Raw genomic sequence first — 17896 nt, forward strand, 5'->3', positions numbered from 1 at the left:
TTTATTTTTATATTTTTTGTGTTCCCTTTTTTTTTTTTTTTTTTTTTTTTGAGCGGTACGCGGGCCTCTCACCGTTGTGGCCTCTCTCGCTGCGGAGAACAGGCTCCGGACGCGCAGGCTCAGCGGCCATGGCCCACGGGCCCAGCCGTTCCGCGGCATGTGGGATCTTCCCGGACCGGGCACGAACTCGTATCCCCTGCATCGGCAGGCAGACTCTCAACTACTGCGCCACCAGGGAAGCCCCAGAAGTTACTTTTTGATTACAAATATTACATAGGAAATTTGTTTTATTAGAAGAGTAACACAGATAGCAAATATCTGTGGTTTAATGTGCTTAATGACCAACAAAACCCCTAAACCTAAATCTGGTGAGATCCAGTGAAATTTTGTGAAAATAGTAGATAATAGGAATTTTCCTAGAGTATTAAAAAATACTAGGTAATCTTGTATTTGTGGACCCCCGGATATATATATATTTTAAAACTACGTGCTTACTTTTCCAAAGACTTAACGTTTTTAAAAAACAAAACATAACAAACACAACTTGTCTTGAAGAAATTTCTTTAGCAAAAAAGAAGGATCTTATTTAAATATTTATAGTAGACACAAACACAATGCATATAAATCTTCCTGTGAGCACTGGGCATCTGAAAATCAGGGCACCACAAAAGCATCCTTGGCTATCTTAGGATACAGATAAGTTTCTCTTAAGCTGTAGTGCGCTACTCATTCTTATGTGTTCCAATGCTGCCATTTCTCAAACATTATATTTTAACCACATTTTAGCACAATCACCATTGCTGCACTATTTAGCATGTCATTAACAGATTGTGACCACAAAGGTCAAACAAATCCTTAACAGAGATGCAGAATCAAGCAGGGAGGATATTTAAAATATTTTCAAAGAGTTGAAAACAACAAAGCAAAATCCAATTGAAGCAGTGAAAGAAGAAATTATAAGTTTTGCTGGGGTGCTACAGACTGGTAAACAGTCAGAAAAATTATTTAATGTGTAATGTGAATCTAGGGGATGTGAGCTGGGGACCACTCATTTGGAGAGCATGGAACTGGAATTCTGTCACTGACAGAGAAAGAATTAAGTCCCATGATCGTTTATCTGATCATTAAGAAACCTCTGTGCAATGGGATATGAACCTAGTCTCAATTTTCTCCAGTTAGAATTATACAATTATTTCTTTATTTAGTAAATCTTTTTTTTTAGCCCTTTGATGCTTAATAAAGTAATCGATGACACAGACATTTTAATCTAAATTTAGAAACAATCTAACTATTTTGTATTTTATGTTATAAATGTATCTAAAATAACTTGCCACATAGAGTAAGAGACTGCCCTTGGATTTTAGTTTTAAATGTTTGAGATTGATTTAGTCCTGTGATTTTATTTGGAAGAACTAAGATAATCTTACTAAGCCTCTTAATAATACAGGAATATTTAAGAGAACCAACCCTCATTATATCTATAATTTAATTATTTAAGTTATTGAAGTACTTGGGAAAGTCTGTTAGACAATGAGGTACCTATAGAGAAAACAGGATATATTAAGTTTAAAATGAAGTTTAGCATGTTTAATTTTATTTTAAGCCCTTTAAAAGTGATCGCTGTACAACTCGATTTATAAGTTTTTGAATTTGTAACTTTATTTTTAAAAAGGAGACTCTCAATAATGGTTTTTGTGCACAAAAGTCACCATCAAGGGTATCAAAAAACTGAAAACAAAAGCCAAACACCTCACTGATACAATATAATCCTAACTGCCATACCTGTTGGAAAAAAAAATCAATAATGGCATATTAAAAAGATAAGAAGACTTTATTTTTACTCTCTTGATGCTCATTGGAAACATTTGCAAGAAAAATCTCAAAACTTAAGATCACGTCTGCTGAATTTCTTAGTACCCCAGAAATGTTTGTTAAATAAATAGCAATCATTAGAAATAACTGTTAAATGAGGCTGATGCAAAATAAATGAACATGAATTAAACTACAAAACCCAAACTATTTCTGGGTTATTCCCAAAGGTTGGTAGATTTGTTTTGTACTTATACCAATATATAAGTATACTTGATAATGATGATAATGAAATTCAAGCACTGAAAATTCTTCAATCAAACTGATTCACTGGACAATCAAATACTAAAGGTGGTATGTTACCAAACCACAATGTAATTTAATTAATGTAGAAATCAATAAGAAACAGATAAAAAGCCCTGAAATATTTGGAAATTATATACTACACTTTTAAATAACCCACAGTTCAAGGAAGAAATCACAAGGGAAATTAGAAGATAAATAATAAAAATACAGCATATCAAAATTTGTGCACAAAGTTATAGCGCTAAATGCCTATATGAGAAAGGTAAAAAGATTTAAATCAATAATCTAAGCTTCTACTTTAAGAAGCTAAAAAAAGATAAGCAAATTAAACCCAATTAAGTAGACAAAGAAAATATTAAAGATAAAAGTAGCAATCAATGGTAATACAGTATACCATTAAGAAAAATAAAGGCAAGCTACAGACTGAGAAAATATTCGTGAGATATATATATACATATCTATATATAAATTTGTATCTAGAATATACATAAAGAATTCCTATAACACAATAGTAAAAGACAAGTAATCAAATTTAAAGAATGAGCAAAAAATATCACAAATAATGTCTGGCTGATTGGAAATGTAAATTGAAACCAAGAGATGCTGCCACAATCTCCTAGAATGTCTACAATGAAAACAATAGACAAAACCAAATGTCCGCAAAAATGTGGGAACAACTGGAATTCCCATACACTGCTGGTAGGAATGTAAACCTTTGGCAAAAAGTCTGGCAATTTATTATTAAGTTATATGTATACCTACTCTCTGACTCAGCAATTCCACTCTTAGGTAGATAAACTAAATGAAAATATACATCTACAAAGAGAGTTATACAAGAATGCGCATACGAGCTTTATTCACAACAGCTAAATACTAAAAACCATTCAAGTGTCCACCAACAGGAGAATGGATAAAGAAATTGTGGTATACTCACACAATGGAAAACTACTCAGCAAAAAAAAGAAACAAACTTTGATACACGCAACAACATGGATAAATCTCATAGACGTATGCTTAGCTGAACACAAGAGTATATAGTGATTCCATTTACATTGCTGGTGACAAATATAAGAACAATTGGGGGAGGCGGACTGATTGGGAAGGGAAATAAAGAAACTTGATGGGTAGATGTTAATGTTCTATACCATAATAAGGGTGTGAGTTACAGGAATGCACTTAAACTGTACCAATAAAATCGGTCCATTTCAATCTATGTAAATTTTACATTAAGAAAGCCTATGGGCTTCCCTGGTGGCACTGTAGTTGAGAATCCGCCTGCGGATTCAGGGGACACGGGTTCGTGCCCCAGTCTGGGAAGATTCCCACATGCCGTGGAGCGGCTGGGACCGAGAGCCATGACCGCTGAGCCTGCGCGTCTGGAGCCTGTGCTCCGCAACGGGAGAGGCCACAACAGTGAGAGGCCCGCGTACCGAAAAAAAAAAAAAAAATTGAGTGAGAGTAGGGAGTGGTCTGAGGTACACATAAAACAAGAATGGCAGTTACATCGCTAATAATTGAAGCTGGATGATGGTACATGGGGGTTCATTATAGAAACCTATTTATTTTGTATGTGTCTGAATTCTTCCATAACAAAAAGCTTAAAAAAAAAAAGGAAATGGACTAATTTCTGAGTCTTTTTAAATTAAAAACAGTACAATCTTATTTACTATCCCAATTAAAATAGGCAATCACCTAAATATGGCTATTTTATATGTTAACAATATTCTAATAAGAAATTTAATTGGACTGTTAAATTTAAGTGGGGCAATCTGTGACTCCCCATGCTATTTTGGGGCTTTCAACCAATAACTGTTTTTCATATATAAATTTGTGAAATGTAGCTTTGGTATTTTTTTAATATACAAGCATACAAAACACTTTTATTCTTATTAAATTTCTTAGTGATTAAAATAAAAAGTTATTCAGGGAAGTTTACTAGTTTCTACAAATATGGTCTAATCTCTTATAGCCAAAAGTATTTCTTTAAATCTGATTTGTTCCACTGGAATTAATTTGTGGGAAAAAAAAGTCCACTGAATATGTAAAAATATTTTTAGATACAGTGTACAACAAGAGGATCTCTTTAACTTCTATTTCTACTCTACTCAGTTTCACTAACTGAATTTTTCATCATAACAGTTATGTTTAAAGTAGGAAGTGTAAAACACATTCCCAGTGAAGCTCTTCTGCTATCAAGTGGAAAAGATTCATCTTAGTTATTATTTCCATGCCTTTGACCTAAACATGCTGTTATGTGAAAAATTCCCCTCCTGGGTTTTCAAGTTCCCTCACCACAATCAATAACCAGCTAATTTTAATACTCTTCAACCAACTATTATTCATTCAGATGATATATAAGTTTTGCTGTTAAAAAAAAAAAGTTATCCCATGCCAATTTCAGATTGATTATTTGCACTAATGGAGAATAGCAGTAAAAAATTTAAAGCCTTGTGATAATATTGATACATAATGGCTTTCATGTGTACAGATTTATATTATTAGTATAGTGCCTAGCATAGAACTGAAACAAACTATCTAAAAACTATCTATCGATTCATTGGTTGTAGTTAAGAAGAATTAGCTTTAAAGTGTGTTAGACTATAGAAGGGAGAATTACACTTATTTGAAAAAAACCAACCCCACCCCCACTCCCCATCCTACAGCAGCAGCTTCAGATCTTCTACCAAGAAAATTAGCAAGTCAGTAGGATTTGGGGCTAAGAGACACCCCAGAAATCAAAGTTTAACCCCTTTATTTCACAGATGTGGAAAATGAGTCTCAGAAAAGTTAAAGTGGCTTGATTAGGGGTACTGAATAGCAGAATCAGGATTAAAATGAAAATATGTCTCTTGATTCCTACTCTATAGTTCACCCCTTACCACCAATTTCTTAGTGTCTGAAACATAACTCAAAAATATGGTTTTCGTTTTTATATTATGTGTAATGTTTACTAACTCGTATACTATTTCAGAATTCTAGTTAATTCTGTTCTACTCATTTGCATGACTGTATACAACCACTCATTATATCAGCACTGCCTTCAGATGATTACTTCTAGTTTCAGCTGCAATATCTCTAGCCTCCAGCAGGAGGAGAATTTATCTAAAAAGCCACACCAAAAATCAGACAAACCAATGACAAGAACTAGAACTTTACTCCCAATCCATTCATTTGCTTTAAAGTATCAGTAGCTTGTCACTATGCTAATGAAAGCTTTCCTTTTCCAAATTTTCTGGTTCTTCTGTAATGTAATACAGTCCACGATTTTATAAAATTTGATCTAAATTGTGCATCTGAAGTGGGCTTTAATGGAAAAAACTAATTCAAAACAGGCTCAAAAAATGTATAGAACAAATAAAATCTTGCTTACCATTTTTGCTTCTGACTGTACTGGTTGAGGAGAGGAAGGACCTGGAATTCCCGGAACACTAGGCACCATGGTGACTGGTCGAACGAGCTATGCAGAAGATATTGAAAAATAATTGCTAGAGAATATACTCAAAATGAGATTTGTACTTTTATTTGCACAATGGCTGCTGTAATAATTTACACATTATAATCAATATATAATGCACTAATATTTACATGACAATATATTATACATTAATAGAAAATGTATATTCATACTTATATTATTAATATAAATATAATTGGTATAATTATTTGAGACTTCAGAATTAGAAAACTGTATCTCTGTCTGAACCCTTATTGATCTTAATCCTGATTTATCCTTCAAAAGTTGTCAATTGGGGCTTCCCTGGTGTCGCAGTGATTGAGAGTCCGCCTGCCGATGCAGGGGACACGGGTCTGTGCCCCGGTCCGGGAAGATCCCACATGCCGCGGAGCGGCTGGGCCCGTGAGCCATGGCCGCTGAGCCTGCGCGTCCGGAGCCTGTGCTCCACAACCGGAGGGGCCACAACAGTGAGAGGCCCGCGTACCGCAAAAAAAAAAAAAAAAGTTGTCAACTGTTCTGAGACATTCACTTCCCTAATCTTCAATTTTCATAATTCCTTTTTTTAAATGATTCCTTCTTATAGAAAATAATATTTAAAGTGATGGATGCAAAATTTCTCACAAATCTGTCACACTTCCATTTTGAATGTGAAAGGAAAGAATGTTAAAACTTGTATAACTAGGCATAGAAAGTAATTTCAACAATGAACTTTGCTTTTCTAAAATATATACATATAAAATTTCTAAAATATACAATGAAAGTTTTGATATATTAATATAAAGCATGACAAAGAAGAACCTGATTACCTCTAATAATTCCTCTAATAATATCTAACAGATTTTTCTGGCTTTTGACTTTTTTAAAAAACCTAATATCAACACTGAATGATTAATTATTATGTACCTAAAGTATAACTCTTTTTCATTTCAGTTTCTCTCATCACAGTTACATTTAACGGGATAACCATACAATCCCAGATACAGGACAAGGATGCTGCCCCCTTGAAAATATCCTCAGAAAAGAGGAAGTAGTCACCTTATATTTGAGTCCTTATAAAATCTCTCATTCTGAACAACAAAGTTCTATTTGAAGACAACATATTATCTTGAAATTATTTCAATCAATGTTAATTTTGGATACTTAGAAAGGTCACTTTGGAAGAACTAGTTAATAAAAAAAGTAAATATTTAACATTAATTTTAGTATTATTTCTGAGGATATAATCTCACCAAAGTGTTAGATGTTATTGTAAGGAGGCTTTTAAAACTAATTTTTAAAAGCTATACAATAAGTGATTATATTGTACTGATCAGAAACAACTATCTACAAGGTAAAAGAAGAAACTGTCTTTTTATTACATGAATGAATATTAGGACTTGGTGTAAGATTCCCAGGATTACAATAATAGATTCAAAAAGTGTTATACTGAAACTACTTGGGTGAAGATGAAAACAATGTGTTTTGGAAAATTGTGTGAGATTTCTTAAAAAGTGGTTCTAATGATGAAAACTTGAATGTTGAAGACACATTTGAAGAGTCTGAATAAACTTATGAAATGTGAGAACAGGAAAAAAGGATTATTTCTAACTTATATTATTCCAAAGAATGTGCTTCTAAATTAAATATTGTAAGTAGATATTTAACTACTGTCTACATCTTTCAAAATTTATATATTTAATATGCCCTCAAAAAACTTTTCTTATGCATCTTCTCATTAGGAAAGTGGGGACTATCTATTGCCCATTCTACTAGACCATTTAGATTTTCACACGCTTAGGACAGCAAAGGAATTTTGTAAACCCAACCTGACCATAACATTTCACACAGAGTGCTTTTATAAACAATTTCTATAGTAATCAAAATAACATGGAGTTACCTGATAAGTGTTCCAGTATAAATGTCTTCTTAAAGAATAGAAATCTATGTTAATATTTGAATTCTACAAATCTAGCAAATTGAAATGGATTGAATATGGAATAAAGTTCTTAATACTAAAAATAAAAGGAAAACAAGATTTTTAGGATGGAAAAATGTTTTCTATCCAATTATGTTTGCCTTGAAAGGTAAATGCTATCACAATATATCAGTGAGTAAATATTGCTCACCACTAAGTATTTTGTTGAATTCAGTTTCATAAACTAATCAACCAGCCCCGCCTTGGGCTGTATTTTCTGATTACAAAGATCGGATTTACTATAAAGAAAAAATTTTAATAGTCTAAATTTCAAACTTACTGGGACTGCAGCTGGAACATGCACATTCGAACTTGTAATTGATGCAGGAATAGCAACAGGCATGGTTTGTCCATTAGGAAGATGTAACAGAAGAGGAAATGGGCCTGGTACAGGACTAAGGAAAACAAAAGAAGGGCAATTAGAGAAAAGAAATCCCTATCAATAATCTCTAAAAATACAAGAGTATTTTTACTCCTATTATTATATCATTTAAAAGTAAATTTTCCAGAGAAAGATAAACACTGTATGATTTCACTTATATGTAGAATCTAAAAAACAAAACAGACGAACAAACATAACAAAACAGAAACGGAGAACAGACAGGTGGTTTCCAGAGGGAAGGGTGTTGGAGGGATGAGAGAAATTAAGAGGTACAAACTTCCAGTTACAAAATAAAGGAGTCACAGGGATGAAATTCACAGTGTAAGGAATACAGTCATTAATAATGTTATATCTCTGTACAGTAACAAAGGTGGTCAAAAGGTACAAACTTACAGTTATAAGATAAATAAGTACTAGGGATGTAATGTACAACATGATTAATATAGTTAACACTGTTGTATGTTACATATGAAAGCTGTTACCAGAGTAAATCCTAAGAGTTCTCGTCACAAGGAAAAAATATTTTTTTCTTTTATTTTATATCTGTACAAGATGACGGATGTTCACTAAACTTACTGTGGTAATCATTTCATGATGTATGTAAGTCAGATCATTATGCTGTACACCTTAAATGTATACAGTGCTGTATGTCAATTGCAGTTAACCCTTGAACAACAAGAGGGTTAGATGCACTGACACTATGCAGAGTCGAAAATCCCAGTGTAGCTTATGGTCGGCCTCTGTATATGCAGATTCAACCAACTGTGGATTGTGTAGTGTGGTAGTATGTATTTGTTGAAAAATATCTGTGTGTAACTGGACTCACGCAGTTCAAACTGGTATTGTTCAAGGGTCCACTGTATATCTCAATAAAACTGGAAAAAAAAGAAAAAAGAACTGCAGCTCCAGCCCAAGAAAACGCCTATGTGACAGATGGAAACTTGATACCATCTTTCTCATAACATGAATAAAATACCCACAAAAAATTATTCATGGTATATATACACCACGCAAGTAATTAAAAACAAAACAAAAATCTTCCAATCACTGCAAAGCACATCGTAAAATTTAATTGTTTTTAATTGCATCTTAAATGCACAATGTATGTAAGCAGTGTAGAGAAAAAGAGGAAAAAAATGGAAAAAGTTATGAATTTACTTAGGACAATCTCCAACATGTTAGTTGAGAAAAATTCTTATCAACTACCTGTAAGAACTGAAAGAAATGTTACCTGGTGATAAAAATAATCTTATGTGTTTTGTGTGAAATAGCATGAAAATAAGAGACCATCTTAAAATCACATTCTATGTTGATTTGTTTTTCAAATTAAGTTTTAGATATTTATTTTCTAATTTATTAGATACTATTTATATTTATTAAAAAAAGACTACCCAAGCATTTTTTCTGAAAATCAAAGCATGCAAAACACTATTAACACACACACACACACACACACACACACACACACACAAAACTAAGGCCACAATTAGAATAATTAAATATCTTAGGACAAATCCTAACAAGAAAAACTTAACAATTCATATAATTCAATGACTGGCCCAAATCACTTACACGATTGGCCTGTTGGAGGACGGTGCCTGTGTGATTACAGTACTTGAGGTTGGTGAAGGTACTGCCTGCTGAATAATTACACTTGAGTCAGAACTTGTAAGCAGCACATTGGGAACCTGTAATGATGCTGGACGAACGATAGCTGATGTGGGCTGTGCAGTTTGTGTCAATGGTACTTCCTATTTAATAATGAGATAGAGAAAGAATGTAATTTAAAAGTGCCAAGTCAACAGAATATAACACATTTTTAAAAACAACCACAAACATAATACTTAATATACCCCCAAAGTATATTAATATTTAAAGTTAATTAAAAGAAAATTGTAGAAGCCACTGTAGTTTCAGATGCAATGTTCATATTTTAATTTAAAAACATCTTGAGTGGTTTTTTCAGTACAATTTGTTTTACCATCACTCTAGAAATAAGTTAGCTGGGCAACTTGGCTATATAACTCCAGAATTTAAGTTAAAAAACAGAAATACAATTCCATTCTCATGGAAGCAAAGAACTTAAAATCCAGAAGGGATCGCCTAGTCCTACTCCATCATTATACTATATAAAGAAGAGATAGGTCCAGGAGACTGTTTTATAGTTGATACAAATTCAATAATAGAATACTTATAAAATGGTATTATAGTAAGGGCCCAAAAATGTTAAAAAATTTTTTAAGTAATACAAATATTTGCTAATTTCAGGTAACTATCTCTACATTATCAATAATTTCTCAGTATCAAAAGGCCGAGTAATATTGATACCTTGAATGTAAAAATAAATAACTATTGGAGTAACATCTTTCCAAAGTAAAGGAAAACACAGAACCTCATAGATGGTCTTTTCCCCAATTTTACAGGTTAGAAAACAGAGATTATCCAGGACTCTGTAACTAGTTACTGTAAAAATTGGGTCTACTATGTTCTTTGAATTGGCCTTTATACTGCCATTTATTATCAAAATCTTATAAGCTATACAGGAAGAAAGATAAACTAGTACTACTGGGACTTCATTTATTTGACAAGTTTGAGAATTTACAACACGCCCTCAAGGACTAGTGGGAAGAGAGACAATAAACAAGTAAAACAAACAAGAAAATTTCAGACTGTAATGTGTTACAGACTAACAGCAAAACATAAGAAATCATGAAAGATTAACTGAGGGAAGGTTGGAGGTGGCTCCTTTGATAGCATAGTGAGGTAAGGTGAGCTTCTTTGCAAAACAGCATTTGAACAGGTACTGAAAAGATAAGGAGGAGAGCATTCTAGGGAAAAGGAAGCAATACCAAGAGCAATGTCTATGAGGTAGGAAAAAGCTTAGAATACCTGATGAGCACACTAGAGAATGGCATGAGGTGAGGCTGGATGGGTAGGTAAGTCCAGATCAATGAGGACTTATAGAAGGAGTGTGTTACCTTAAATGCAATGGCAAACCATTGAAGGATTTTAAGCAGGGAAGTGACATAATGTATTAAAAATAAAATAGCCTATGGAAAATAGGTTGGAGATGGAAGTAGAAAGTCCAGGTAATTGTTAAAAATTATATTAACATTATTAATATATTAATTATATTAAAATTATATATTATTTGTATATTAACAAATAATAATTGTTAACAATTATTAGAAGGTAATCGTTAACAATCCAAGTAAAAGATGATGATGGATTGGACTAAAATGGTGACACTGAAGATAAAAGAGATAAGTTAAGGATATATTCAGGAAGTAGGTCTAGTAAGATTTGTTACTGGTTTCAGTGTGAAGGAAAAGAGGGAATTCAGTATTCTTTATTCTTGGCCTGAGCAACTAGATGGATGGAAAGAAGTTTTCCCTGTTTTACCGAGACAGGGAAAACTGGGAAAAAAATCAAGGGCTCTAATTTAGACATACTATGTTTAAGATGTCCATTAGACACAGAAAAGGAAATGTCAAGATGGAGCTGGATATGAATATGGAAATCTGGGAAATATCTGGGTTGATATAAATTTGAAAACCACGTAGATGGTTTTTAAAGTTATGAGTCTGGATGAGAGCACTTAAGAAAAAAATTGAGAAAGAAAAGAGAAGGGGGCCCAGAACTTACTTTTTACAACTTGGAATGACTATGCCATGCCCAGGGGGAACTAATGACTGAGGAATGCAGGAAGAAGAAATACCCCTAAAAGAGGCTAAAGCAGCAATCAACAGGAAAAAACTGCTGAGTGTGAAGGGACTGAAATACTTTCTAGGAAAAAGATATTTATATCAAAGATTTAACAGCATTTCTTATAACTGTGATAATGTGGAATCAACCTTTATGCCCAACAAGAACAAGATAAGTAAATACATTAAGGTAATGATAAAATAAAGTGCAACCATTAAAAATTATGACTTTGGAAAATTTTCTAATGACATGGGAAAATGTACATTAATGCTGAATGTCTAAAGCATGATATAAAAAAAGTACACTGGGACTTCCCTGGTGGCACAGTGGTTAAGAATCCACCTGCCAATGCAGGGGACACAGGTTCAATCCCTGATCCGGGAAGATCCCTCATGCTGCGGAGCAACTAAGCCCGTGCACAACTACTGAGCCTGCGCTCTAGAGTCTGAGAGCCACAACTATTGAAGCCCATGCACCACAACTACTGAGCCCACGCACTGTAACTACTGAAGCATGCACGCCTAGAGCCTGTGCAATGAGAAGCCTGTGCACTGCAATGAAGAGCAGCCCCCGCTCACCACAACTAGAGAAAGCCCGCACGCAGCAAGGAAGACCCAAAGCAGCCAAAAAAAAAAAGTAAACTAAGATTCCTCTTTGTATCCTATAACTATTCACTTATATATGTATATTTTTATGTATAAATGCATGCATATATCTAGGAAAAATGTTTCAAAATACTAGTAATTCTTATTAGTCAATTATGGGCTAAAAGGTAGTTTTTTTTTTCTTTCTTTCTTGTATTTTTCTATATTCTTAAACTTTTTATAATGAGAATGTACTTTTATAACAAAGAAATGAAAAAGACACAAAACACCTAAGGTCAAAGCATTTATTCCTAGGTAAATAGTTACTTTTTCTGCCTTACTTCTAGCTCCTCTGCCATGGCTATTCTAGTCTCCCCAATAATTTTTCTGTGTGTAACAAAAAACGAATTATCTATAAAGGTACATTCTTCTTTCCCTGAAATTTCGGAGTATTCACGGGCTTTCACATATAATAAGACTATTACAACCTGACGCTGATTTATGTATAATTTATTACATTAACATTTTATGTAGATCAAATATTAGACTTTACTTAGCTGATTTTTTTCCACTTAGTTTGTGTTTCTACCATAAATACAAATTTCTAACCTTCTCATCACTGGTAGTAGACTCTGGGTGAGGTAAAGGACTATCCTGGTGAGTTGTTTCTACAACAGAGGGCTCCTCAATTTTGCTTCTTACGATGGGTGTTGCAAGAGGAGATAAATCTAGAGGCATCTAAAACACAAACGTTAAAGAAAATGTTAGGAGTTTAAAAATAGCCAATCAGTATATCTAAAATAAGAGAGCAGGGAGTGAAAACTATGATTACTGTTCTGTCAGAAGCACTGTTTTAATTTCATGGTTAACAACATACTTTTTTAATGTCGTCTTCTGAGGCTTTCTTGAATTCATTCTCAAATGGACTTGCCAACTCATTAAACAAACCCACTTCTTCACAGTTTTTCAAGAATCTTGTCGGTGTTGGGGTCTGATCTGAAATAAATGTCAAGAAGTAAACACATAGATTTAAATATCAAACAGGACCCTAAAATACAGCTAGTAAATTAACAAATTAGCAGGACTGGTTCAGTCAGCTGTTAATTCTCTTTGGAAAGACCTCTTCCTTTAAAGCAAACAAAATCTGGTTAAGTTTTTGTTCCAGTTTAAAGTATTTCCTCCAACTTTATGAACCATAAAAGTATGAAAAGAAGTACTTCTCGTTCCTTAGTCCACACCTTCTCTCTGAGTGACATAAACATCCGCTACTCAGAGATAACTACTGTCGTTATCTAACACAAAATTAAAAAAAAATTTACACTATTAAAACTTACAAATGCATAAAATACATGCAATTTGGGGAAAACTAGGACAACAGCATGTATATTTGCTTTAACTTGCCCCTTCCACTAGTGTTCATAATCTATTATGAAAGCAAGCTTAAGATAAAACAGTCTTTAGTAGGTAGATCAAAATACTACAAGAAAAAGAAGGTTAAAACAAGAGCCCCCCGCAAACGAAAACTAAAACAAAACCCTCCTTTTTAAAGCTAATTTTCTATTTTAAAGCATTTTTCAAGCTTGGTATGAGGGGCTATGTAAGAGTTATATGTCTAATGTTCTAGCTTAATTCCTAGGCAGCAGAGAATTAGTCAAACTCTGCTTTCTCGAAACTTGAAACATTTTAACTACATTTGAATATGTACTCACACTAGGTGCATTAAAACATGTACTGAATGTACATGTGAGCATGTATTAGTTACAGAACAAATGCCACTTAAGGCCCACGTTGAATTGAAAAAGAGTAAATTTATGAATTTTGCCTGTTTAGTCTTATTATTTTCAAGGCTATTTACTCAGATTGATTAGAGTTGGTAGCACATTCTAATTCTATTCACATTTTATATATTTTAGGGCATCAATTTTATAGGTTATATCAGGGATCAAGCTTAAACTAAATAAAAGTATAAGGATGACTCCTAGTTTAAGAAATACTCATAAAACCTTCTGTGAAATTAAAATTCACATATTTCTGTTAACTATTGGGTCCCCAGAGTGGGCATAAATTACTGTTTTATCTTCACCCTCACCTCAACGTATTTCCAGAGTATTAATATGTTTACTACATATAAATATATTTAACACTAAAATGACCTACTTGTCATACACATTAGATATAATGTAGGCCTACCTCAGACACTATTAGTATTATCAAAATTACTGAAGGACTTTTATTTTGTCTTCATTTTACCTAATAGTTAGTCTGCAACATATATAACCTCTACCCCCCAAAAGACTTCAAAATGGTATTATAGTAAGGGCCCAGCATACTTGTAACAACCTAGGTCCATCATGACTGAATTAGTAAACTGAACATAAATTTGACTCTTCTGTTCATGCCCAAAGGGTTTGTCTATCTAAGCCCAAGAGAAGGCTATTTTGTATTAAAGGGAGAGAAGTCTTAAAAATAAAATACATACGGAAAAATCACTTTTATCAGTGATTACTATAAAGATCAGGTTTGAAAAGAGAAAAGTCAACACAGGCACAATTGTTTAAACATGCACATGGCTTATGGCTATTGATCATCAAATATATACCACACACATCATGCATTATATTTATACAGTAATGCTAAACTACTCATCTCAATATATATTAGTAAAAAAATGGTCAAGTGCTATGTTTGAATGTGTTCTACTTTTCTATTGCATTAAGTGTAAACAGATAGGAAAGTAAGTTCTAGAAACCAATCTCAAAATATTTTTGAGTTAAATGTTAGAGAGAGAGATATGGCTCTAAGGCAAGAAATTCTAGAGGAGCAAAGACCTTTGTGCCTAGGAGAGTGAACCTTCAGGCTGTTGTTATTTTGTTTGTGTTTTTGGTTCTCTCTCCTAGTATCTGATGTATAGTGTTTTAAAGAAATGCATACCTCACTCTTGTCTGCTTCCTTCTACTTAGAGAAATGAAGATATGTTGAATGCTACCCTACATTTTTCCTAAACAAATTGTTTTTTGGTAAATTATCAACATTTTTACCTCCAGTTTTTTCAATGCAAAAATCTTGATACCAAATGACAAGAACCGTCTTTTTTCCTCATTATCTCTCCAAAGCATTGCATATGACAATTTGATCTCTATGTTGGGTAATAATTTAAAAGTATTAATAATATTCAGTATACAGGTATATAATTCTAGACTTACAAATAGTATAACCCAAGCTTTACAAGAGAAAAAAATTAAGTTAATTTGAATATTTATGTGAATCTGTGGTTATGACACAAAAAGGACTGAAATGTATATAAGTATATTAAATTTTATATAAAACTGTTTTCTTACCACACTACTTATAAAATATACAAAATGCAATGAAATTAAATGTTATGTGTGTGTACATATACAGAGATATGTACATATATATATTTAAATACCAAAAAAGGGATAGCTGATATAGCATGGAAGGACAATAAACCAATGCATGAATTGGGTTTCTCTTTTTGCATACTGTAAGATAATCATCTGCTTAGGTGATACTGCATGTTCATAGGAGCAACATACAAAAATAAAAGCACTGACTGAATTTAAGCCCCCTTTATTGAGAGTATTTTACTAACACAGATGTTTAGTCCAAAAAGAAACAAACAAAATCCTAATGAACAAGTCTGCTAATTGCTCTTTCTCCAACAGGAAGAGCTTGATCATCTTCTAGCTTCGCATAGCATTGTAAAGCAGGTGTAAACAGCTAAAAGAAACACTGACTAAACATCACATTAGTTCAACTATCAGTTAAATGTGAATTTTGGAAATGGTATGAATGTTCCCAGGTTTCTAATTAACTTCCACAAAAAATGACATTAAAATCTACATTTGAAAACCACACAAAAAGAGCGAAATGAATGGTCAGAAGGAAACATAAAAATGTAATGGGTAAAATACATGTTGCCAACATTTATTGTAAATGAAGTCATTGGAATATCACCAGACTATATTATTTACAGAGAATACACAAAAATTGTGCACATTCCAGGTGAAATATGTATATAAGCTATTAATAAAAGCATATACTAACCAGCCACAATGACACTGTCATTACGTGCTGGACCAAATTTCAGTGTCATCTCATGTTTATGTTTATGGACAGCCAAATGATCCTCGTTGGTAAAACGCTGTGGCAAAAAGTTTTAAAATATAGTTAAGATTTTCAATTTGATCAAATAAGTTAAATGATAAGGAAATTCATTTCCACAACATGTAAAACCACCATTAAAAAGAAATAGCAGTTTGTTAACTATAAAGAACCTACTGTTAGTATAGATAAACATACTAGATCTCAAACAATCATAGAGAAACACATTACCCAAGAACAAGCAATTCTGATATAATACTAGGTCACATAACTCATTTTAGAGCATTTAAAAACAAAACCTGAGGCAAAGGAACTTTATATAAATTTCATTTGGACACTAAAAATAGACCACTATTAATTTTTGCCATATCATAGTAGAAATATATACTCCATGGTATAATGACTTTTGAAGAAAGCATTGTATTTTACTTAGATTTCAGGTTACTTACCACTTTTAAAACGAAAACTTTCTTATAAAAATATTACTCCTGGACAAATTAAGAGGTAAATCAGGTTCTTTATGTTATCACATAAAAAAAAGAATGCCTCGATTATAATCCAGCAAAGAAATAGTGGCCAGTACAATAATAAAGCAATTAATTACTTTAAAATAAAATTAAGGACTTCCCTGGTGGCGCAGTGGTTAAGATTCCACCTGCCAATGCAGGGGAAACGGGTTCTAGCCCTGGTCCGGGAAGATCCCACATGCCGCAGAGCAACTAAGCCTAAGCCCGTGCGCCACAAGTACTGAGCCTGCGCTCTAGAGCCCAAGAGCCACAACTACTGAAGCCTGCACACTGCAACTACTGAGCCCACGTGCTGCAACTACTGAAGCCCATGCGCCTAGAGCTCATGCTCCGCAATGAGAAGCCCGTGCACCGCAATGAAGAGTAGCCCCCACTGGCCGCAACTAGAGAAAGCCTGCACGCGGCAAGGAAGACCCAACGCAGCCAAAATAAATAAATAAATTTTTTTAAAGTAAAATAAAATTAAATTAAAATTTTAACTTAGAATACAGTGATTTTTCATTTTATTATCGCACTCTTATATAAAAAAATGAAGCAAATTTATTTTTAAAACTACACTTAACTTGGATACATCCTGCCTGCCAAAGGTGACATTTATGATTACAATATAATAAATGCATTGTTTAAATACCTCCTGACTGTGTCTGGACATCAATCTTTATGAAGATGCTTCCTTATCTTTAGCAACATTTATAACTGAAAATAGAGAGCACTTACTTTTTGTTATTTCAGAGCAATAATTATAAAATGCCAAATTAAGAGATCTGAACTCACTCTCTAGTCTATATCCTTACAAATGGGATGTTAAAATTATACATATTTGAACTTGGTTCCTCTGAACCACCAAAAATGGATTCTTTCTCTTTGGTCTCACCACCCCACTATCCAACTCACTACATCCTTTCATGCAACAAATGATAATAGCTTTAGGGTAACCTTAAAACTATGTAAAAGAATGAAATATTTCTTTCCATTATGTTTTTTATTCTAAATATTAAAAGTATGACCTATATCATACTTAGGCCAGCCCACAAGCCCACTGTACAAGTT

General features: G+C 33.2%; 1 protein-coding gene across 4 annotated transcripts in view; it reads right to left on the reverse strand.

Annotated features, from left to right (window-relative positions):
• ATF2 (activating transcription factor 2) overlaps positions 1-17896 on the reverse strand; it is an 80796-nt gene that overhangs the window by 27243 nt on the left and 35657 nt on the right. For 2 of the 4 annotated variants that reach the window (XM_007451077.1, XM_007451078.1), the window contains exons 5-9: positions 13072-13190; positions 12804-12932; positions 9478-9656; positions 7804-7918; positions 5486-5572 (exon numbers count right to left, since the gene is read on the reverse strand). In XM_007451077.1, the coding sequence (XP_007451139.1) occupies positions 5486-5572; positions 7804-7918; positions 9478-9656; positions 12804-12932; positions 13072-13190 (629 nt within the window). Of the gene's footprint in view, positions 1-5485; positions 5573-7803; positions 7919-9477; positions 9657-12803; positions 12933-13071; positions 13191-15180; positions 15182-16262; positions 16360-17896 lie in introns of all 4 variants that reach the window. The other 2 variants (XM_007451076.1, XM_007451075.1) reach the window with 2 other exon arrangements.

This window comes from Lipotes vexillifer, unplaced genomic scaffold, assembly GCF_000442215.2.
Source record: "Lipotes vexillifer unplaced genomic scaffold, Lipotes_vexillifer_v1.1 scaffold645, whole genome shotgun sequence".
Taxonomy (NCBI): domain Eukaryota; kingdom Metazoa; phylum Chordata; class Mammalia; order Artiodactyla; family Lipotidae; genus Lipotes; species Lipotes vexillifer.